The following is a 24,306-nucleotide window of genomic DNA, read 5'->3' on the forward strand; positions in this document are numbered from 1 at the left end:
GAGTCCAAAGTTCAGCACACTCAGTTTTCAAGTTTGAGTCCATTTCCAAGTTTCATGATTACACATGACCATAACCCAGCAGAGTAATTTGAGGTTTGATCAACCTGTAAGGAGTGTCCTTCTCCTTTCCCAGTATCAGAAGAGGTACTGGACCCTCCAAGAGCAGTGCCAGGAGAACAAGCTTCATGCGGGGGTGGAGAGCATGGATGGCAACAGGAGGAGAGAAGGAGGAAAGGAAAGAAGTTGGCCAACTAACACCCTCCCAGCTGGTGCCAGAGGGAGCAGGGCTACACAATAAGATCAAGGCTCATGGGATTTGCAGCTCCCACATTTGGATCCAGTTCCTACTCTAGGTGTGGGACAGCCCACCTGGGGTACAAAGCCTTGTCACCCCAGACATCCAAACTCTCCTCATTTTTCTCACAGCAAAGCAATAATCCCCAATATTAGACTCTCTAGAAATAGTCCCCTTCCTCTCCTCTTTTTTTCTTCCATTTTGGAGTGATGTCCAAATTATTTTTTCTAACAAAAATGAAATTTATCCCCCCCCCTCTAATCCACAGTGAAACCGGGCAGACTGATGAGGCTCAAAGGCTTTGTGTGGGAGGGTGTGCCTGCACTTCTGCTGCATTCAGCCCTCAATAAAGATCTGATTTCGGTATTGAACAAGGAATTAAGGTAAGGTTTTAATTTGGATCAATTTATCCCCAGGACACAAAGTGCAGCCTTTGCTATGAGGGGCTCTTGGAATGGATCTCACCTGGCAGTGGGTGCTGTCCTGGCAAGCTCAGGCAGGTGATCAGGAGCCCGTTTAAGAAAGCAAGAGCATTTGTTCACAGCATTGCAAACAGCTTCTCCCCCTGTCAAAAACCCCCAACACACCTGAAACTTTATTGCAGCAAATTCTTTCCAGCACAGAGGGAAGAACAACAGAAGCTGTTTTGCAAGCACGACACGCTGTGCTGCTGAGTGCGGGTCGGAACGTTCCCTCACTTGGATAAATCAGCCTCAATCCTTCAGTTCAACCTCATAACTCAATCCCATGAACTGCTGCAGACCAGGAGCAATCACTTCCTGCAGCATCCTCAATCACTCTGCTGCAGCAGAGCTTTAGAGAAACTGGCACTTCCTTCCCTGGAGGGGAAAGCGCTGAGGGAAAGGCTGGGAGAAGCAGCACTGAGTAATGTGTCAGAAAAATGCTCACACTGGTGACAAATGGTGTTACCAGCATAAAAGAGACAAGTGCAAAAGGGAGAAGAAAGAGGGAAGGATTCAGGGAAAAGGGGGGGAGGGAGATGAATAGGCCAAATCTTCAACTGGCATAAATCAGCTCTGCTGCAGTGGCATTGCTTTCAGAGAGCTCAGGCCCATGGCAAGTGTTTATCCTCCAAAAATATGAAGTAAAAGGCCACAGGAAAAACATTTTTTAAAAGGGAGAGTGTGAGTATTCTACTGCTGGAAACCAAATCAGATGTGCCTGGATTTTCTTCCTGGTCCTGTCATTAACCTGCAACACACCATCTGTTCCCCTCTGCTCCCCAGGGCTTTCCCTGTACAGGAGCAGGGTGGGTTGGACTTGGAGACACAGCTGGGTGTGGGGAGGGAAGGAAGCCAAATGTGGACCCAGGAGCTCTGTCCATGTGGAGCTCAGCAAAGCCATGCCCTGAGCATCCCCAGTGGATCTCAATGCCCCTGGTAGGTAAAACTAATAAGATAATAAGAGTTTTCTCCCATCACTCAGCACATGCCCTGCTGGCTCTGGCCACGTGTGCTGCAGTGACCTGGCTTCCCATGCCTGCTGTGCTGGGAAATGAACATCTCAGGGATGACAAAGCTGGTGTTTGGCCTCTCTAACCAAAGCAGCCCATGGTCACATAAAACCTAAAGAACAAACCCAGCCTCTCTATCTGTGAGGCTCCAAATCTCTGAGGGTTCCTGGCCTCAGCACCCTTCTGCTTTTTGGGACATATCATGTACAGGACTGGGCATAACAACAGTTTGGGCTTTGAAAGAGAAACAGCAGAAACCATTAACTTACCCTGAGGTATCAGCTGCTCCTCTGCACCTCTGTGTCCTTTGGGCTCTGGTTAAGAAGGACAGGGTAAAAAATAATAATAAAAAATTTTAAAAGAGAGAGAAAAAAAGAGAGATGAAAAATTAGGTCTCTTGCTGCCAACTGGCTCAGCTAGAGTATATATATTTTCTTAATACTCAGAAAAATGTATCCTGTTGATTAACAAGCTGATCAGAAAGGCCAGTGGTGCAGCTGTCTCAACAGCACTGATTGCTTTTAAATGATTGTCTATTCTCAGCCCTGTCACTCACAGAAGAAATAACTCCCCTCATAAACAGTAGCAAGTTTTCCTGGACCTCGGCCTGGAGAGGCATCAGCCAACCCAGAGCCACAAGGTCACCCCAAACACTCCCAACATTCACAGCCCCCTGTCCGTGTCCACCACCTCTGTGTCAGGCCCCAGCGTTCTGCCCGTGGTCCCCCTGGCTGGGAAAGCTGGTGGCATGAAAGCTGGGACCTGGATTTATTTTGGCTGAGCACCCAGAAGCAGGGCAAAGCAGGGAATGTTTCACAAAGGCTCTGGGGAAGGGAGTGGAAGGGACAGAGGCTTAGCTTTCCACACTCGGGTTTGAATTCCACCTACTCTAATATCCCACTTGTTGAAAGATCTCCTGAGGTCTGCGAGCTCGGTAGGAGAACCTGGGGGCAGCTTTGGGCAACAAGTCACAGTGTTGAAATCATGCAAAATGGGCAGTTCCCCTCCATCCTAAACCACTTGCATGGAATTCCCTACACTTCACCGAAATCCACGGGAATTGTTTTGGCTGGGTTTGAACTGAAGATACAGATGGTGTGGGGAGGAAGGAAACCAAATGTGGAGCCAGATCCATGACATATCCCCACAGCTCCTTAGCCAGGCAAGGATTTGATGCCCACAGAGCTCAGGTAGGGGGTTCAGCAGGAACCACGTGTCAACAAGCAACTTAACTGATTATTTCTAGTTGCTGAAAGACACTGTCCTGGCTCGAAACGGTCCAGTGCATTCCTGACTCCCAGTGATTACACTGGAGTTGTTATTCCTCACTAGGTTAAATAAATCAAGGCTAGAAAAACAAAGGGGAAGAGTGAGCAAGGACTACACCTGGTAGCACACACACAGCCTGGAAGGTTGGCTGACACAACAGGCTCACACACAGCTCAGGCACCATCGCCTGCCTTTTGGAGGTGACCTCCTGGGTTTGCTGCAGGGGTGGAGGGTGCTGCTGACACTGGACCATGGAGTCACCCTGATGCAAGTGCTACAAGAGAGCTGCTCTGCTTTCCAAAAGCCTGGCTGAGAGGCAGTCACTGCCCCGTGCTCAGAGAGACATGACCATGTGTGAGGAGCCTCCAGGAGGAGAGGACTTTGAGTGGGAGGGACAATCACCAGTATTTTGCTGGGCTGACTCAAGTACAACAAAGTGCAGGTGCAGAGATACTGCGACAGCAAAAACAAATGACATGGAGAAGGCAGAAGGAGCCTGTAATGGACACTGGGGGAACGGCTCTAATTCAGTTCCTGGCAGCCATCGCTGTGGCTCTCGAAATACTTTGCAGAACATATTGTTAGTGACCCTCCCTCCATGTTGTGGCATCATGTCAAATCATAAACATGGACTACATCTGGACAGTGTTGGTCGCTCCAAGTCTGCTGCAGTCATGAAGGGCTGCCATAATAAACTGCTCGGTCCGAAAAAATTAAAAGGGGGGAAAAAAAAGGGAAGAAAAAAAGCAAAGTAGGTCCTAAAGAGAATAAAGAACTGCTCTGGGAGCAAGCAAAGCAACAGACAGACAGGCCCTTGGAAGCAGAGAGCAGGGATCTTGAAAAAAGATGCCAAGGTCAAGGAAATTCAATGCGTGGGGATCTGTCTAGCCAAGTGGGCTCAGAGGGAGAGTTTCTTCTAAGTGTACTTTTTTTTTGTGCCACAAGAGGGATCATAAAACAGCCCATTGTGTTTATGGCAAATTTAGAAAAATAAAGCAGACTGCAACTGATGTTGCTATTCATGGGAAAGCTTTTTGTCCCAATAAAGCCAAGAATTCCCCGTGCAGCCCAGTCCTCTACCCCCAGCACTGCTCCCAGCCGGGGAAACGCCGCAGTCAGAGCTCAGTAGGTGAGGATGAACCGTCCCACTGTGCTCCTGATGGCTCTCTGGAGTTTCCTCAGGAATGTTTCAATCTAGCCAGGCCTACACATCCATATTTTCTGGACTTAAAACAAACACACTAGAACACACAGGCAGGCACAGTGGCCCTGCTGAGGTTAACAGAACTCGAACTTCCCAGAGACCAAGATTCAGCTCTTGGTGGATCCTTGTACCAGCAGAAATCGAGGCTGTCACAGGCCATCACGGCTGGAAACAGGAAGCTTCAGGTATTAGTCTCTGAATTTTGCTACTTTCTTCCAAGAACATGGTGCTCTGAGCTGGCTGAACTCAAGGAAGGGCAGAGACCTTCCAACCCCTCTCCTCTGCACCTTCCAACACCAGGGCAGGTTGCCATGGGCTCGTTTTTAGTCCCCCTGCAGGAACTGTGGATGTGGGATGGGTGATTTGGTGAAGAGCAGGTCACACTTACCAGCAGATCCCACTGTTTTCCTCAGGACAGTGCCAGGATTCAGGAGGGGAAAGGCATCTGGCAGCAGCTCCTCATACCACGTGGCCGTGGTGCCGGTGATGGGCAGGTTGTTCTCCAGGGGGGGGCTTCGCTCGGCAGCCTCGAGCAGGAGGATCTGCACAAGGACACAGGGAATGCAAACAGGGTCAGCTGGGTGGTTTCATACATGGCCTCAGTTCCTGAATAGGTCTTGAAACTCCTCTCCTTGGCAGCAGGAGCTGGGAATAACTTCCCATCCCAAAGAGTGGGATTTTGGTGTTAAAGCTTTGTGGGTTTTTTGGACAGTGGCAGCTGCTGTGTTAATTGTAACAGGGTCACACACCCTCCTTGGGGAGCAGGACCTCACTGCCTCCAGAGAGACTCACGGGGGATTGTCCCCCTGGTGAGAAACATGAACCCAGGGACCAAAGCTGGTGTCAGGGGACACAGTATTTCTCTGGGTTTTGTGTTCAGCCTCAGAGTCACAGGATCAGAAATCACTGAGAGCTGGGACAAAGTGAAGGGCAGTACCTGGAGGTCCAGGGTAGCAAACTGAGGACAAGCACTGGCTGTAAGTGAAACCACAAATACTGACCAAATTAAAGATGGAGAAGATGAAGCTTTTAAAGAGCTGAAGTACTTTAACAGTGAAGAAAATTTAAAAAAAAAAAAAAAAAAAAGCAAGTTTTTTCCTCAAGGAGCTCTACTTGGAAGTAATAGGATATTATTAAAACTCACAGCTGTTTCTATACCTTGCAAACACAGTACCTTCAAATAAACCCACATCCCAACGGGCATCCCTGAGTTACTTAGGCCATTTACAACCTACACTCCTTGTAAAAGTGACCCCACTTTCTACACATGATTCCGACTGTTCATTGAACTGCGCTCCCCTGTGTGAAACTGGGAGTTTGTCTCTAACATGGCTGCAAAAAGCTTAAATGTCCACAAAAAGTAGAGGGATGAAGGACCCAGGTTGGCTCTGCCCACGGACAAACTCCATTAAAGGGAAGGCCAGCAGAACATTTTAAATTAAAGTTTTCACAAAATAAGGATTTTAAAAAATAATACATTTTCTATTTTAATCTAAATGCTTCATCCCTCTGCCTTCCCAGCCACTAGCAAGGGGGGCATAACAAAGTAGTCTACGGATTTGTTCTGGAAAAGTCTAAGCCTGGAATACCAAACCCATGGGCCCTGCAGCAAATGGATTTTCAGAAGATAAACAGAGGCCAAGGGCAGCACCCACCTTGGCAGTGGGGCAGCCAGAGGGTTGGGATGCATGCCTGGGATGAGCAGCCACCCTGCCCCTCACCCTGCAGCTGGAGGGATCCCTGCCCAGGAGGGACACAGGACACCCAGCAGGCAGGAGCAGGACTGAGGGTTCCAGAACCAGAGTTCAGGTCCAGGTCTGCAGCACCTCCAGCAAACTCTGCTTCCCATGCACCAACCCACACAGGAGAGTTGGTCTGGGAGTGCAGCACTGAGGGGTGTTACAGCATCAGCTTTTCCTCTTTGAAAGCCACCTAAGCAATACTGACTTAGGGATAAGGCAAATAAAGGAGAATATGGCTCAAACTTTCCATTAAATCCCTAGAAGTTTCAGCTTTTACACGCTGTGTTGTCTTTACATAATGAAGTCACACTGCAATTATAAATGAGAGTGACTTGGCTCTGCTTGTTTGTTTTTTAACTTGCAATTATTACAAGGTTTATCACTTCTTTATTGCAAGGCCTGGTGAGAGCCAGGATTGCAGCAGCGCCAGAAATGATGAACTTCCTGCAGAATGTACTGGCCTGACGGGGGTGAATCAGAAACTAATTAAACTGGGAGCTGGGTTAGGGGCAAGGGAACTGAATGTCAGCCTTGCAAACAGGCAAAATTCTTCCTTTATTGCAAGGATCTTTATTCACAGACCCAGAGTCCTGCTTTTTGAGTAAAGGAAAAAGGAGTAATGTCACAGTGCTTTTAGTCACCAGGCTTCTCTGAGGCCGGGCAAGGAATTGGATCTGCCCCTTGCACTCCCTGCTCCTACTCAATGATTTATTTGTCAGACCTTCAAGGAAATGTGTTATCAGTTCAACAAACACTCCAGCGTGTGCCTTACCACAGTCGTGCCTTATTCCCACTGACATGGGACTTGAGTGTGTGCTGAAGACCTTTTCTGAATCACTTGGTACTATTTACCATATCATCCTCTTACTTCCCCAGCAAGGACCTGGCTGTTGCCAAAACCTTCTGAGCCACAGAGGGAAAGCCAAGCCTGGAGGTGGCAGATCCGAGGGGCTGCAGCCAGGGCAGGCTTGGGATGCTCCTGCTGCGAGGAAGGGGCACACGAGGGGCTGTTCTGAGCAGTGTTTTGCCACAGCCCAGCAGAGCTGTGGGAAGAGAGATATTAAATCAAGGCAGGGAAGGTCAGGGAGCAGCAAACTGGAGGGGCCCGTGGCCCTCCTGGGCAGCACGAGCAGCGCTTGCACAGTTCTGCCGAAGGTCGCATCTGGAGTGGAACGGCTCCAAATCACTTTTATGGGTGATAATAAAAATGTGTTACCACATAATCAACACAAAACAGTGGCAATGGTATCCTTTTCATTAAAACAACATGTTTTAAATGAGCTCTCCGCTGATAAATGCTGTAAAAGCTTTAAAGGCATGCACAGAATAATCCAGTATGTGCTTTTATAAATTGACTATATATATATGTTGCAGTCATTAAGGCTCAAACCATAGTAACAAGTTTATTTTCCCTGGGCATGAAATGATAGAGGTCAGGAAGTCTCCAGACTTGAAATTGCTGAGAAATTCTAGTTTTTATGATTAGGACTGAAGAAGTGCCCAAAAGAAATAAAGCAGAAAGAAGAGAGCTCTCACATCCGTGAGATCCACGGAGCCAAACTAAAGAAGGAAAAGCACCAGGGATTTAGTCACATTCAAAAATCTCAAACTATACACAGCTCTTTCAACAAGGAGTGTCCTCTCACAGCTCACACGGCACATAGCACAAATGGGCTCCTTACACATTATTGCAATAGCACTGGAGCCATTCATCTATTTTCTGTCACGTTCTGTTTTTCTTAAGGCTGCCATTGCCGTAGTCAAGGGACTCAAGGAGCATTCCCACTTTCATTAAACAAAAAAAAAAAAAAGGAAGTTTCTAGCCCTCTGAGTAAACTGCTGGAAAATGATACCACAGAGGCTCACAGCCAGAAAGCAAATTAGCAAAATGTGCAATGGATTAAAGCTTCAGTATTAAAATCTTGGTGTTTTCTAGTCAATAAGGTTGAAGTAGAGAGAGAGGGATATAACACCGAGGGAAGAACGGGTGGTTTCCACCGGGAATCCTCACAGCAAGCAGTGCCCACCTCTGTTGCTATTACCACTTCCAACACAAAAGTTCTGCCTCCATGAAAAATGGAGGCAGAAAATATCCTCATGCCACCCTAGAAATGAAGTATGTCTTGATGCCATGGGTAGTGACAGTCACCCAGCCAGGGCAGGGACAGAGAAGGAGCTGAAGGACAGCAGTCGTGGTTGCTGCCTGTGGTGCCAGGAGAGCAGATTCCAACACAAGACATGAAAACCTTCCCTCCCCACCTTGGGCTGTGTTGTCCAAGTTGAAGGGTGGCCTCAACTCAGCAAAACACTCAGGCTTTTGTCTTTCTGCACATATGGAAGGAAAAAGTCAAATCTGAGCCTAACTGGACACGCTGAACTGGAGCCTCTGGCAGGAGAAGCCCCAGCAGCACCAGGGCTTGTCTCTGGTTTCCAGGACGCAGCTGAACTGGGTCAGAAGGCTGGAAGGAGCTGAAATGGGGCCATGTCTCCTGCCAACAGTGCAGCAGGAGCCGGGTCCAACGCCGGAGCCGTGTGAACACCCTGGGAACGAGGAGGACGAGGCCCTGGCCCAGGAGCTCACGGGCCGGCGCCTCAGAACCCACCGGGCTCACCCCTCGACAGGGCCTGGCTCCTGCTCCCCTCCCGGGGCTCGAAGCCCTCAGCAGGGACTCAAGAGCTCTGTGCCTGAAGCTCAGTCCCAGCTTACTCAACCCACCTCCTCCTTCTCCATTTGCCAGCATAAACTTTCTAGACTTCACACACATACCACATTTCTTGCGTCAGATCAAAAGCTCAGGCCAGGGACAATGGAAAGGGGAGGACGGTTTTCATCTTCTGGAGATGTTCAGTGTCAGAGGACTTTTGCTTTTGGCTTGCAGTGGCTTTCAAGAACCCTATTTCGGTTGTTCCCACTCATCAAAAAGAAGATTTCACAAGCACGGCCTCCTCCCATCATCTGTCCTCCGCTCACATTCCTGATGTGCTGTAACTAGGTAGGTGCTAAAAACAAGGGAAGAACAGCCAGGCTTCCAAAGATTTAAAAATTGATATGATGGGGCTCGGAATGCTTTTTCTTTGGATAAAAATCCAGATGGATATTATTAATTAATAAGCAGGGGATAGATGTTTGGTCTCTTGAAGCGCTGGTGGAATTAACTCCCCTCCATCCCACTCTAAAGAGGAGGACAAGAAACTGCACGAGTCCAGCTCATCAACTAAAAACTCCGATCTAAAATAAGATTCCCTTGATCTTGTAAAGACACAAGCTGATTAATAATGGTAATTGCATAACTTGTTGGACATACCTTTCTTTATAGCAAATTATTTGGCAATAGAAGAGTTTTTTAATCATTCGTCAAGAGGCAGATCTAAAAGGGAGTTGTGCAGAATCTGATGGAGAACGGTGTCTCTCACAGCAATGAAACCTGCAAACACAAGGCTCCAGTGCACACACCAAGTGCTTGGTTTCAAAGGCCCAAAGACATTCAGTAAAAGTCCACTAAAGTCTGATGAACTGGGTGCCCAGGAAGAACCTGGGTGACTTCATCCTTATAACATCTGAGAGGCTTTGGCCAAAGGGGACAAGATAATTAGTGCATGGAGGAGTTTTCGCTGCATTGATAAATTCTGGGGAGAGCCATAGCTGATGTCATTGTGGTGACTCAATGCAGAGCAAGAGGTGAGGTTTATGTCATCAGCTCAAGAATAGAAGACAGGAATATGGACCAAAGGCTTCCATGAAACCACAGGTAGCACCGTTCTTGTTCTTTCTACAAACAGTTTTACAGGATTTCCAAAGAGGAGGGCGGAAAAAGTGGCTGTTTCCTCAGTGGTACCCTCTGGAGGGGAACCAGAGCAGAGCAGACACAAAAGCATGGGCTACCCTGCTAGTTCAGGTGAAACAAAGGCACTGTTCAGCAGATCATCAGCCCTCAAGGTTTTGCCTGAGAGAGCAGCAGGGAGGGAAGGACTGGTCGTGGTCCTCTGAGACACCCAGGGAGCTTCCCTGAGTCTGCTCCGCAGTGAGGAGTTACCTCTGAGAGCCCTGCAGCCAGCACTGCACCCCCAGCTGGGACAGCCAGGGGAGATGGGGCCAGGGGTGTGGAGAGGATCCAGCTCTCCTTCCATGCTGTGCTAGGACTCACTGCAGAGTGAAGCACACGAAGGAGCTCAGAGTGAAATCACATTCCCCATCGGTCCCTTAAAACATCTGATAAAAATCCATCAAAGCCATAACCTCCCACCCTCAAAATCACCTCATTCTTCTCTGCCCAGTGTATTGTATTGCTTGTCACCTGTGGGGATGTAGGAGTGCAGGACATGGAGCCAGGCCAGAGGTGAACTCAGTCTTGACAAAGCACGACCTGTTCCCAGCAATGGCTTCGGGATCAGCTCTCCATCCCACCAGGTGAGGAGCCCTCAGCTCTGAGGGATTCACATCCTCCCACTCAAAGAGGCTCAGATGCCTCATGTGCTCTACTGAGCTCTGACAGCTGCAAGAAGAGCAGCACAACAGGAAAAGATGAGGGGCTTGGACCTTTCCTGGCTCACCTTGGTGTGAGCTGAAACAAAAAAAGGACCCAAAGTCATCTCTATTTTCAGATCGTATTTCCCTTATGAAGCTCCACGAGAATTTCTGATTAGGATCAAGTGGAAGTTTGCATGTTTGGGTACTAACATCCCTTAGGCTCCTCAACACCTCCCTTACCAAAACCTCCTGTCTGGCCACAAAATTATTTCTCTTTAAAAACAAAGCTTGTAAACAACGTTCCCAGGTACTGAACACACCACAGGAATTGCTTGGCAGATTCAGTTGCCTGTCATAGGAAAAGAGAATTTTTCAAAGTTACTTTACAAAAATATTAAAATCTATCAGACTAAAAATGCCAAACTTGTAACTAAAGGACTTTGTGGGAGGGGATGGTGGACAAGGAGGTCTTTGCAGCCTTCCTGTTGTTCTGGCAAACGATTCACAGCATTGGCCAAACACGTGGAACAGTCTTAGGGGACAGATTGCTTCTTCTGTCCAACAGTGATAAGAAATAAGGTCCAAAAATTTCTAGACTTGAGAAAGAAAGGATTTTAACTGTCATTCTGACAGACAGCAGGATGCCCAAATGAGAGAAGGGCCAGTACATGAACTACCTCAAGTGGTTTAATCATAATCAGTATTTTGCAAATTAGCAAAAGACCAAGAGATAAAGTTCGATAAGATACGAATATTGACACATAATTCAGTTTGCCCACCCAGTCTTGGTTCATGGTTCCCCTTAGCAAGAACCAGCCAGGAAGTTGCATTCTATTCTTAGGAATATTTGATTCATTAACTGACCTACAGAAACTCAGCATTAAATTAGAAACTTTACAGCAGATTGATTTAAGGTTGTCACTGCTACTGGAAACCAGCCAGTTATTATACAGCTACCTGTGAAACAGCCCCAACACTCCTTAAATTCAATGCCCAAATTCAAATTGCTGAAGGTGGAGAGGCAGATTCTGCACAGGATCATTAGGAAACCTTAAGGATTAATTACGACACCTTCCTGTTCAGAAAAGAAAGGAGATAAGTAACTGCTAGTGTTCTGTATCACACACAGAACGTGGAAAATCCATGCAAGTCCTTGAAGTATCAAGCAACTGCTCGTGTCCACTCTGTGGAATCAACAGCAGCCTCACAGCCAAGCAGCTCTGGTTTCCCTCCCAATTTTTCAGCCATGTCACAGCACTGGGAAACATTTGCTATCTTCCAAATATTTCTCCACTACAGCAGGGAATTGTTTTATTATCTATCAGAGAAAGAAAAGACAATCCCCATAAAACATCCCAGACAGCTGCCAGTATTTCATGTAACTGCTTGGAAGAAGGTGGAGATACAGAAACATTTCATACAATGGTCACATTAAAACTCCAAGTAATGATAATCCAAAGACACGGGGTAGTGAAGGTGCTGTGGGTAATCTGTCCTGAACAAATGAGCTGATTTCAGATAAATAGCAATGTATTGATCTGACTCCGTGCACAGTGCAAAGATTTCCTTTAAAACCTTTCGGAATCTTCAGCGTGGGGAAATCACGTTACAAGGGTTGTTTTCATGCAAAAAATATGCGTGTCCTTTATCAATCACACGATGAATCAGTCAGACACTGGAGATGTAACGTTATCTCCCAGCATTAAAGCTTTAAGTGAAACGCCCCGAGCTTCCCAAAAGTGGTGTCAGGAGGTAAGACTGGGTTTTACCAGCTCAGCTCCAAGCAAAACCTGGGACTAATACCACAGCTGTGATTAAAAGAAACTGGGTGAACTAAGTGAGCAGAAATTTGTAGGCAGTTGCCTGCTCCCCTGCCAGATCTAACTGTTCCCCTGCCAGCCCTGGGCATCAGCCCTGCTCTCTTGAGCTTCCAAGGAGTTTGTCTGAGCTCATCCTGTGACACAGGAGGGCAGCATCAGGCTCAGGAAATTTGGGAAGGACTGTACACACTTCCCACTAAGACACCGTGCTGGCCGAAGTGAAACCTCTCCTGTGAAATAAAAGCAGAGTTCATGGTGCCCTCCCTACAAGGAGGCTCCCCCCGGGCCCAGGGGGTGCTGGAGGGATGTCAAGTAAGATGTCATAGGAGAGAAATAAGGTTTGGCACGTTGGGGCTTGGGGAGAGGGTAGTTTGCTTCCAGCCCACACCGTTCTTTGTCCTGGTCAACAGGTCACCACCACCCTCCCTGAGGCAGATTCCTGTGGCCTGCAGGTTTCAAGCTCAACACCATCAACGAAGCTTTCACGTCTCTGGCACCCAGTGGGTCTGGTACAGAGCAAATGGAGATGACAGGGTAGCTGGAACCAACTTGTAATAAGAAAGGTGAGACCATTTCTGGTTATATCCCCAGTTTTAGGGGGGCTGCTATAAAAGCTGCAGAGGAGTCGGGAAGGAAGAAACCACAGGCTGGTCTTGCCCACTGCCATTCTCTGAGCTCAGCATGGTCCTGCTGGGCTGAAGGTGAAAAGAGCAAAAGCAGAAAAGCCCTTCAACTTCAGCTGTCCCCAGAGGGAGCAGGACTGTGGCAGCAAAATCCAGCTCTGCCCATGGGAAGGATGAAGTTCCACACCTGCCTTTGCAGAATGGTACTGCAAAAATCAGGGGTGAAAGTCTCCAACACTGGCAGAGGTGAGTGTGCCCAGCCCATCACTCCTGTCCTCCTTGGAACAGGTTGTTGTGGTGAAACCAGACTTTACAAGAAGACAGTTTGGAGAGCTGAGAGACAACTTCACATCTAGATCATCCAGCAAAACAGGGATCTTTCTCCAAAATCCAGAGCAGGAATGCAGACAATACCAAACAAATGCAAGCACCTTTTTAATGGTGCTGGCTATTATTGAATAATAACTGAGTTCATTAGATTGCTACATAGATCAAACTGAACTTAAATTAACCTTGAAAAAAAAAGGATCAGCATATTTCTCTTGTGTCCAGCACCAGCATTCGTGTACTGTTACTTCACTCTCCATTTAATTGCTGCAGTCCATTTTTGCACAGCATCCACAGCTTTTCAAACAAAGTGGAAGCCAAAAGATTGATAAGGACCTTGCTGGGCTGTGCTGCAGAAGGTCTCCTTGCAGAGACACAGCCTCTCACAACAGAAGGCAATAACTCATTTCCCTCCATGAAATTAAACCCTTTGATGAGCCTTGCTCCCAGCTTGGATCTGTGTGGGAGCAGAGGGAAGTCAGAAGGAAACCCATCCCAGCAACAACACGAACTGCCTGAGTGCAGCACTAAATCAGAGATGCAACACAGCACATCCAACCCTCCCGAGGGGAATGGGGCAGGTAGGACCTCCCTGCTCCTCCACAGAGCCCTGCAGGCCCCAGCTGGTGTTCCACCAGCCCCTCACACGTTGCAGACACGAACACAGAGCGGCCCGAGCCGGCTCAGTGTGGGCGCGCTGATGTCAGGGCAGACTTTGGTTGTCATTTTCCAGTGAGCCAGACGCAGAAAGTCCTGGAAAGTGAAGAAAGGTACAGCTGGCCACGGGCTGAGCAGGGGAGGGCTGATTTACGTGCCTCTGAAGCCAGCCCCGTGTCTCACTTGGATTTGGGACTGCACACGCAGAGGTCAGTCCCCAGCCCCTCTTTCCCCCCCTGCCAAAGGACACCCACCTGCAGCTCCTGCTGCTCAGAAAACAATCCAGCTCACCTTTGTCCTCTGCACTACACCAGTTGTTTTCACTCCAATAATTCTGCTCCCCAGAATTTCATTCCCCCCACCCCTTCATTTTCCTGTAGTGAAATATAACCGTGCAGGCTTTGATGAAGTTCCAGACAACATTGCTCACTTCACTTCAGCACAAACAATTCCCAAATTACCATAATATCATGTACTGGCCTCAAAAACACCATACAACCACCACCTCCCTCCTCAAAGGTTTCTCCCCAAATTCTTTTATGTCATTGATAAGCATCAGCTAATGAATAATAACAGCAGCAAATGCCTTACAAGGACCAAAGCACGATAACTAACAGCCAGGAGTGGGCTGTCACAGGAGGGACCACAGATCAAAGGGGAATGCTGACTCAGCTGCTTTGTTGCCTGACTGGAACAATTTATCTGAATCCCAGTAGGTAGAAATTAAAATGATTTGCAGAAAAAAACCCCACAACGTGAAGGTCTCCCCTTAACATTTGTCTCCACTAAAGTATGCACGAGAGCCTCCCACCTTTCGGGAAAGGGATGAAAAAGCAGGACTGGATTGCACTTGAAGACTTGAAGAGCAGGCTAAGGAGAAACTGTTCAAACCTCCATGGGGAGGGGAAGGAGCCAGGCTAGAGGTGAGTGATGCCCACGTGCACAGCGGTGCCGCCTCATTTCCTGGGGCAGAACCACTGCCACACGGTGTTCCTCATTGTGGATGGAAGAGCAGACACCTGATCTCTCCAGGGCTGCCAATTCAACGTGTTTTTCACCAGAAACTCTTGGAAGTTTCTGCCAAACAGCAGAATAAAGGCAGGTCCTTACCTTGGCCTCGAGCGTGTTCAGCCTCTCGGTCATGTCCGCCAGCCTCGTGCAGTTCATGCATTCTAGAGAGAACAAAAAGAGGGATGTAAAACTTCCATGGACTTTGCATTTTAATCCATGGCTTCAGTCTGCAGACCCTGATCCCTTTGATCCAAAGGACATGGAAAAGTGAGTCAAGATCAGTTATGGGGCAAAAATAAGTATTCAAGTCCACTGCACAGGTCAAAAGCCACAGCCACCTTACATGAACCTTGTTTGGGGATGTTGGGTGGGAAATTAAGTTCCCAGTAGGGAGAATGCAGATGAAATAAAAATCAGTTTTAAGACTTTTCACGGTGCCAACCAGCATGATTTGCTGTCATCAGCAGAGACAACTGTTCTGCCCCTGGGGCAAGCTGGTGTGCCATGTGCTCCCACCTCACAGGACACCAGGCTGCACGACCACCACTCCCTTTTGGACCCTCTCCTGTAGCACTGCACTGGTCAAATACCAAGGAGAGAAATGACCATAGAAAATGCCCAACCCTGGGGAGTCCTGCTCCATCCCTGGGCTCCTGGGCCATGTTACCACTCCCACAACAAATCATCTGTCTCAGTGACAGCCAGAAGATCCAAGGCAGACCCCAGGGCTGATGCAGCCCAGAGCTGCAGCGTGGAGTGGTTTTCGTGGAAGCAACTGATAGGCAGCAGCCACCAAAGGAGTCCTGACAGGAGGCCTCAGTGAGAGCAAACATTAACAGAATGGGCTGAGTGCAGGTTAAAATGATTGCTCAATACAAAGGACATCACTTATCTAAACAGAAGGCCTGCTGCTTTGCCTCTGTTTTCATCTCAGCAACGTTGAAGTGAGTGAAGGAGGATAAAGCCCTGAACAGAGATTTAATCCAGAAGGTGCTTTCCCAGTGCTTTGCAGCAGTGTGGAACTGCCCATTCCCAGCCCTCAGAGAAGCTCTCCAGCCTGGACCACTCACCTATCATGACAGCATAAAGTATTTCAGAGAATAAACCATCCATATTCAGGTGAGGAATCACTGTTATCTCACACCCCATGGAGCAGAAACATATCTGTTTGTATGTGCTTTGTGCTCCTTAAGGGTCAGATTCAGTTTTCATTGACTGGCCATAGAAATATTTAATTCTGGTGTTTCCATAGGGCTGGGGATGTAAAACTGTATTTCTTGAGCCATCACAGACCATTCAGGTACAGCTCAGGCTGAGGTTATAACAATGCAGGGTGCCACGTCCAGTGCCTCCCTATGGCAAGGAATGGGTGAACACAGATTTTGACTTGACTAAACATCACCCCAACACCTGGATTCAGCTGTTCCCCCATCCAGCTTTGTCCCCTATTGCACAGGGAGCTCCAAGGCATCTCTCCAGCCTTCACCCACAGACACTTGCTGGGTTTATGAAGCACATGGCACGTGCCAGTGGCTCTCAGCCACGGAAAGATTCGAGCACACGGCTTGGAGGGCCGGGAAGCTCGGCTGTCCCACCCTGGTGATTTACAGGCTAAGAAGATTGCTCGAGTGCAATCAGCAACCAATCACCCACTGCATAAACCTTCCAAAGGAATTCTCTCACTGGTCCTCTGTGAGGAGCTGTGCAGCTTCCCAAAGGAGCCAGACACAGAGCTTCCACCTCATAATACACAACATTTTGCAGACAAAGCATCTGATGCTTCAGGAACACTCAGATGGAGGGATTTCCTCACAGGTCAACACTGACAGGGCTTTCTTTTACCCAACATTTGTTTATTTTTATTCCCTGCAATAGGATCTTGGACAATATTTTTTGGCTTGAATTGGCCCATGAATACACAAGAGCCATAAGTGCACTGTCCCAGAGGGAAGGAAATGGGTGAGGTTTGTTTGGTCTGGATCTGCTTGTGGTGTGTAAAACAGGGAATTACGTTCTGCATGTAACCAGCTTCAAGCTTCTGATCTTGCTCATCCCCACAGAAAGATAAGACTGACTAAATCCAGTGCTCCCAGGAGCCAAAAGATGTAGCAGATGTGTTACAGAGCAAATAAAATACGGAGCCCTGCTCTCCCTCCTGCTGGCTTGCACATATTAGTAACTCCCACAGGCTTAGAGAGATTGACTTGAGCTGTCTGAAAACCATCTCTGTGCATAATTTGAGATGGATTGATCATTTAAGCTCCCTTTGGAGAGTCCAGCTCATAAAAAGGGGTTTGTACTACCCCTCTGCACAGGGGTAAATCAACCAGCTCCCAGGGGGGAAGGACACTCTGCTTGTCTCTGCTGGACAGGGAGCAGGAAAAGCACCAGTCCAGCAGCTCTCTCTGCTCTCCAAGAGTGTCTCAAAGAGCCCTCTCAGGTGCATTTGCAGCAGAAAAAGTTAGATCTAAATTAGCAAAATGACAGAAGGGAGGAGAAAGCAGCAGCATCACTGCATGTGAGATTCGCAGTAATTATCATCTCCATGTCAGTGGTGCCTGTCAAAGCATACAGAGAACACAGCCCAGGTCAGAAAATGAAATACTTAAGTTCAAGCTGGATTTGAACTCTGATCCCTTCTGTTGTGAAATTCCTGGAAACCCAGATCCACACCCAGGGTACTTAGCCTGCACCCAAAAGACATTTAAATAATCCAGAAAGTGGATGTCCTAATGCCAAAGACCTTCTTACTAAGGCAAACATCCTGCCAGCAAATCCTTGGGACAATTATTTAGCTGACCAACAGATGAGTGATGCTTTCAAACACAGAGATGAATGCCCAGGACTGCAGTTTCAGAAACTACATTCAAAGCTCACTCACCAGGAACTGCTTCAAGGTCTGGGATCCTTATCTGTCCTTGTAGAAAGCCTGAGAATGGTGGTGACAAATCAGGCTAACAAATATCTTCCCTGACTAGGGTGCACTGAACTATTTAGCGTCTAATCCTCATGGCTGGTGGATCCAAGGCCTGGGGCTGTGAAGCTGAATTTTCAGATCAGGGTGAAAGCAATCTGAGTTATTAAAACGACCTTGAGAATCTCACTTCATTATTTCTCATGGAACAAATACAACACTGGGGCAAATACACACACTCAGGGACCTGGGACTCCAGAGCAGACGCTTTCCATATCTGCAGAAATCCATCACTTGTTGCTACACAGAACCACAGTTTATTTCCCTTCTATTCCTCCTTGGCAGATTTGTATTTTTCCAGCTAAACTCTGAGAAAGGAGTTGTGATTTCACTCTGTGAATCCCAACCTCAAAACACATGGTAGGATTTGTTTTAGAAATATTCCAGCAGGGAGGATAAATAATTGAGATAATGAACATGGGACAGTTACCAGCATATCCCACGACACCCAGCCTGTCTCCACCACGTCTCACCGATACTGCCCGAGCCACCTCTCCCTTCCCATTCCCCCTCTCAGGCTGCAGTGCAACTGGAGGGATGGAAAAGTGCAATGCAGCAGAGACGTGGTAGGTGCCACATGCTGGAAAATAACAAGGCATGAAGCCCATGCTGGCAGTGACCCCCTTAACCCTGACCCAGAAGGTGCTACATTTGACCCATCTTCGATTAAAGGCTGAGCTGCAGCTTTGCCAGCTGGGATCAGGTCCTTTTGCCTGCAGCTTCCACTCTGGAGACACTCCTACAAGTGACCTACAGCAGTGAAAGACTGACTTCAGGTGCCTTGCAAACTTGGCATTCCTGCTTTGCATAATTTCATGATTAAATAGTTGCACGTTTCAGCTTCTCGAGGCAGAAAGTCCCACTCTGATTCCTCACTCAAATTGTAATAACAGGAAAGGTGTGATAACAGCTTCATACCAACAGGGCTCTGATGATTCCAGCACAGTTATCACAGGGGCACTGAGGGGAATAAAAAAGGAACCAGCCCAACTTTCACCCTGGGGCCGTAGGTCAGTTTTGTGCAGAACAGCAAAGAAACCTCTTGGCATCTCTGCCCCATTTCTCAGCTCTGACAGCCCACGCTCATTTGTATACCCAGAGTCTCTGCAGAATATTAAAAGAGCTTTTGCTTTCCCTACAGCCAGATGCTCAGTAGATATAAATTGCACAGCTCAACTGAAGTCAAGGGATCAAGGCTCTGTCTCTCTTTTCCTTGATGGATTACTCCAAAATTCACGTTTCAGAGGGGAGGCGGAGGAGGTGGTTTACAGCATGTGAAAGGGGAGAGAATTCTGGAATCACAAAGCCTTTGTTTAAACAAATAAAGTCTTTGCAGCCAGTTTTTTCAAGGCCATATTTTGCCATTACAAGAAACTTCAACCTTGCAATGCAATGGGGCGTAGCACAGAGTCAGGCTTGGGGACATAAGAATCACATTTGCAGCTCATGCTTCAACCTGCTCAGATTCTAAACAACACTTTCCTCCTCCCAGTCTCCCTTTCCTTTCATCCATTGTTAGTTTAATGTAAAAAATCCGAGGTCAGAGGATGAAAAAGGACCAAACGTAACATTTACACGGAGAAAGAAATTAGAGATTTGATTTTCATCAGACAACTTGTCTGGCAGCTCTTCTCTCTCCATCTAATCAAGGCCACCACCTCCACTGCACTGCTCAGAAATGCACAAAGAGGACAAGCTGGGTTATCCCAGGGCAGGGGGAGCAAACCAGAGCTGTGCCAACAGCCCATGTTGGAGCACCGGGAATGCAACAGCAGCTCCACGAAACACGACAGCTCTCACCGTGCCGGCAACTGCACCGTCAGCACCACCCAGAGCAGGGATCGAGCACCACCACAGCTGTGGTCTGGGGGCACTGCCATAAAAACCACTGACACACCACTCAAGCAGGTCCAGTCTGAAGGAAATTTTTTCTGCCAAAGCAAGCAGGAGACCAGCTTTTCTCAGCACTTTCTCTAGGACAAGTTCAGAGTAGTCTCTGAGCACATCTGGAAGAGGATTGGTCTAAATTAGTCCAGATAACCATGTTTCTTTGCAAAGAGAAAAGGATAAAGCTGGAAACTCCCAGGGGAAGTGGGAAGTACAGCTTGTACTGTCAACTCAGTGAGCACCCAGGATGTCATGCACCAGCCATGTTATATTTGGACACTCTTGAGAGAAACCACCAGACCACTGACCCTTCCATCCCCTCAGTGCCACACACAGACACACAGTTCAGGCAGAAAAAAAGCCAGTGACACTTTCAGACTCTGGCACAGAATGGATTTCAAGTCAAATTCCACAGCAGGAATACGAACACAGATCTCCTGTGCCTACCTAGGTGGCCCTCAGTGGGGGACAGCCAGCCTGGGCCTGCATCTCCACCTCTCTTTAATTTGTCTGATCTGACCCTTCCAGCCTCTTTACATGGTTACTGAGTTTCCTTAAGTAGTTTATGTTCTGGCCCTTCGCAAAAGCTTTCGCCAGTGCCTGTGAAGGAGAGCAGGCCCGAGCCATAAATCACAGCCAACCTGGGATCTGTTTTTTTCAACACATTTCCTCTAATGAGAGTCAGATGTTGGCCAGATAGACTTTATTAATTGTAGTTGTTTAGAACCGGCCGTGTCCGTAGGGCTGTGCTGGGGTTTGAGCAGGTGAGGGGCAAAGGGCTGCCAGCAGCCACGGGGAGGATGAGCACTTGTGTCACCCAGTAGCCTCTGGTTTGAGGAGCAAAGTTTTGGGAATCAAAGGTTTGGAGAGTGCAGGAAGGAAGGGTTCCCACCTGCCCTTGCCACAGTGATCTGGAGCAGGATCTGTTTCTCTGCAAGGGGAAGCTCTCAGAGTGTTGTTTAGTGTAGGATCATGGAGACTCAGTTCACTGCTGTGGTATTTCCTTGCTGTGAGCATTGCAAATGTTCTCCTTTGGGCACAGACAGGGCAGGAAGGGCAGGGTCTGTCAGAGCTGGGACACTGGGATAGACTGGCCAAGGCACCCAACCGAGAGAGGAGCTGCTGGCCCATTCTCTGCCCAGCATTTCACGTGTCCAGAGGGGAAATCTGTGTCCTGGTTGACCTGCAAACATTGCAGGCTCCAACCTGGCCACAGCCTCACCTCACACCCTGAGCAAGGGCCCTTCTGCTTCCCCTGCTGAGCGAGGCTGTGTCTCATCCATGGGGAAGTGTGGAAGGAAGGAGGGAGGAGGGAGAGACACCACCTTCCTTCTTGCCCCCTTTCTGTGCCAAACAACCACCCAAACCCACAGGCTCTCTCAGAACACACAGTCCCTCTAATGCCAAGTTCAAGAGCAGCACTGACAGAGCCCCACAGTAACCCCACTGACTGGAGCAGAATTAAAGGCCCTCACAGATCAGGAACTGGGGGGTCAGAGAAATTTAAAGATGGTCTCATTTGACAGCAAGGGCTTGTGCTTTCCCACAGCTTTCACATCAGGATTTTGCAGGCTGGAAAGTTTTATTTTCACCTGGAAATGGTGAGTTATTAGGTTGCCCATCAATATGAAACAGAACACCTACAGAATATTTTTGCCTTTTTACCTTCATTCCAGATAATTCACCATCCCTGCAAGGAGACCCTGCTCACTGCCAAAATTCCCCCATTTGTAATCTCTCTCATATCTCTATTATAACAACCCTTACCCTTAACTTTACTGGCTATCTTTAAAAAGCAGCTCAAATTTCCTTTCTTATGAGAACTGCTATCTGATCCTTTTCCGCTTGTAAAGTGTTCATACTTCACTTTTGTGTCTACTTTCTTCTACCTTGTTAAACAGGAAAGGGCTTTTTTTCCCCCTGAATAAGCAATAAATATTTTTTTCATTGTCATGATATTCTGTGATTTTGAAATGTCTGTAAGAGAAAACCTCAGCAAAACTGAGTGAAAAGGAAGTTTACCACAAAACGCAGTTTTGGATAACAACTCCCATTCGAGGAGCTACACGAAATTTGGGGCATTGTCTTGAGTGGGGAAAAAAAAAAAAGTGTGCAATTTCTTAAATTTTTGCAATATTCTCTCCGGGGGTTTTTTCTTAAATGATTTTTCATACTTTCTGAATGACACGTTTCAGTCCTAAGTTATGAAATAGCATTTCTTTCAAATCTCAGTTAAATTAAAAATTAGACCAACTAATTAAATAGTCTTAAGTGAAACTAGTCCTAAGTGAAACTAAACGGTTTAGTTTGGTTGAGTGAAGCAATTTCAGTTGACCCCAACCCGTATTTTAGTTATTACATTGTGTCAAAACCTCAACATTTTCCATTTCAGATTCTCCCAAATCATTTTTCTTTCCAATTGTTTTGTTTTGGCAAACAAACCCAAAGAACCTCCTCCATTGTTCACCCAGGTCTATTCTTAAACAGCTCACACGGTTTTATTTCAAATTTCACACGTGCACCGTGTCCCACCCACCCCACTGCTTAATTTTATCCATAATTGCTCTCAGGATTTGTGTTCTTCCACAGCCATTCTGCTGGTTAGGCCTGTGCAGGTGGAATTAGATCATTCATTCACAGGCTTGCTGATAGTGGAGCTGCTGAACGTGGTGCTCCAAGGGATGCTGGTGGTGCTGTGGGTGCCCAACACTTTTGATATGGCACCAAAAAACCTGTCCCCTGATTCACCACTGTGCCAGTGCGTGGCAGCAAAGCACACAAAGCAAATAAAAAGACAGAAAATAAAGATACATAGGTAGTGTATGAACAATATGCATTTACAAACCTCTCACAGCAAGACAGGCCCCAAATTAAAAGCAGGGAGTCCACATGTCTTCCTTACAAGGGCACAGAGCCCACAGGGCCTGGAGCTCCTTCCCAGGGGAAGGAGCTGGTCCAGTCCTCACTGTGCCAAAATCCAGCATCTCATACCCACCATCATTAACTCAGACTAATTTCTCATGGAGAGACACTTCATGGGACCTGACCCCTGTGGAAGAACACATGGGAACTCCACCATGCTCAAAAGTTCATCTTGAACCGAGAGGGTCTCACATCCCTTACAAAAGAGGCTGCTTTTCCCTGCTGGGAGAAGCAATCAGGGGGAAAATGCAGTCAAAATATGGAGTAGTGTAACATGAAATAAGGAAGCAGACAGGACAAAAGGAAACATTCCAGTCCAGGCTCACCGGGAAGCCTGGAGGGACTCTCACAATATTGGTTCTGCACCTGTGTATCACAGGTCAGAGAATCTCTCACAGTCTCGAGCCAAACAACGTGTGCTTAGCTGGAGTTTGTGTTTCAGAAAGCCACTCCTGAGCCAGACAGCCGAGCTTTCCTTAGTGAACTGCCTCCAAAGTTAACCATTGTACAGAAAAATATGCATCTTGTTTCCAGGTTGGATTTCTGACCTTAAATTCTATCTCTGCTTGGAGTTTTATTACTTCTGCCTGCAAGGCTGGACCCCTCCTCTCTGCACCAAGTCCCTGTAACCCACCACCATGTGCCACTCAGGGTGCTCAGTCAAGCTCCAGTTGTTCCTCATCCAGAACATTTACCACTGGTTTCCTTTAGCCACGACACAAAATTAGCTGAAATACCAATAAGGAAAAGAGTTGTTTAAGCCACTGAGAAGGATGGTTTGAGTTCAGAAGAACTTGGCTCCCTGAACATCAAAATACTATATCTGCCCATGCTTTACAGTTAATTATTATTATTACTATTGCCAAGGGCACTTTTGTAAAGGTTTGGTTTCCCATGTCAACATTTCAGCTTCAGGTTTGTCCATTCTCCCACACTTCCCTCCTCCCTGGGGCTCTGCAGGGCCCCCACAGCCCTGCCCGAGGCTAATGACCATCACTCAGCACTTGGGAGCTGCAATGAAAGGGCTCAAGGATCCAGGAATGCTGCTCATTACCCTTTGCTGGCCTTTATCTAAATCCCCCTGAGCTCTGCAATGGTCCTTTTTGAGCAGCAGGAAGAGGAATCCCTTCCACTCTCTCTGCAGCTGTGATTTTGTTCTCAGAGACACCCAGGGACACTGGGGTGGGTGTCAGGGGACCCAGCAAATCCCTCCCATCATCTGGTCCCCATAACGTGAAGGTAACTCTTGCATCAGATCAGTGGGGAGCACAAGGCTGTGCAAAAGACTGTTTGTTTGGGTTTGTTTTCCTGTTGTTTCCTTGTTAACTACTGGGGGGAAGAAAAATTAGTAGAGGAAATATCTGCTTGGGGTTAGCCAGGCACGTTTCAGCTTCAGATTTTTAACTCCTCGAAACAGTTACACTTCCAACTCATTTTAGATTGAAAAATCAGAGGATATTCACATTGAAAGTGTTTACCACGATTCCCACACCCTGTTATTTTAACACACAACTCACTAAATGCTTCCCAAACCTGAGGATCCATTTACTTTCTGATGGGACCAAGCCCTTCTTCACCATTTTTCTGTTTGTGCTTCTCTGAGTTGTGATATCGACACAACAATGAGCACCAC

The 24,306-nt window shown here is 47.5% G+C and overlaps 1 protein-coding gene across 1 annotated transcript in view; it reads right to left on the reverse strand.

Annotated features, from left to right (window-relative positions):
• The window catches only part of COL26A1 (collagen type XXVI alpha 1 chain), a 158,664-nt gene that overhangs the window by 24,465 nt on the left and 109,893 nt on the right, over nt 1-24,306 (reverse strand). The window contains 3 exon segments of the mRNA XM_050322047.1: nt 2,039-2,083; nt 4,631-4,784; nt 14,990-15,051. Of these exon segments, the coding sequence (XP_050178004.1) occupies nt 2,039-2,083; nt 4,631-4,784; nt 14,990-15,051 (261 nt within the window).

The sequence above is a fragment of the Myiozetetes cayanensis genome, unplaced genomic scaffold (genome assembly GCF_022539395.1).
Source record: "Myiozetetes cayanensis isolate MyiCay16 unplaced genomic scaffold, myiCay2020 scf27, whole genome shotgun sequence".
NCBI lineage: Eukaryota > Metazoa > Chordata > Aves > Passeriformes > Tyrannidae > Myiozetetes > Myiozetetes cayanensis.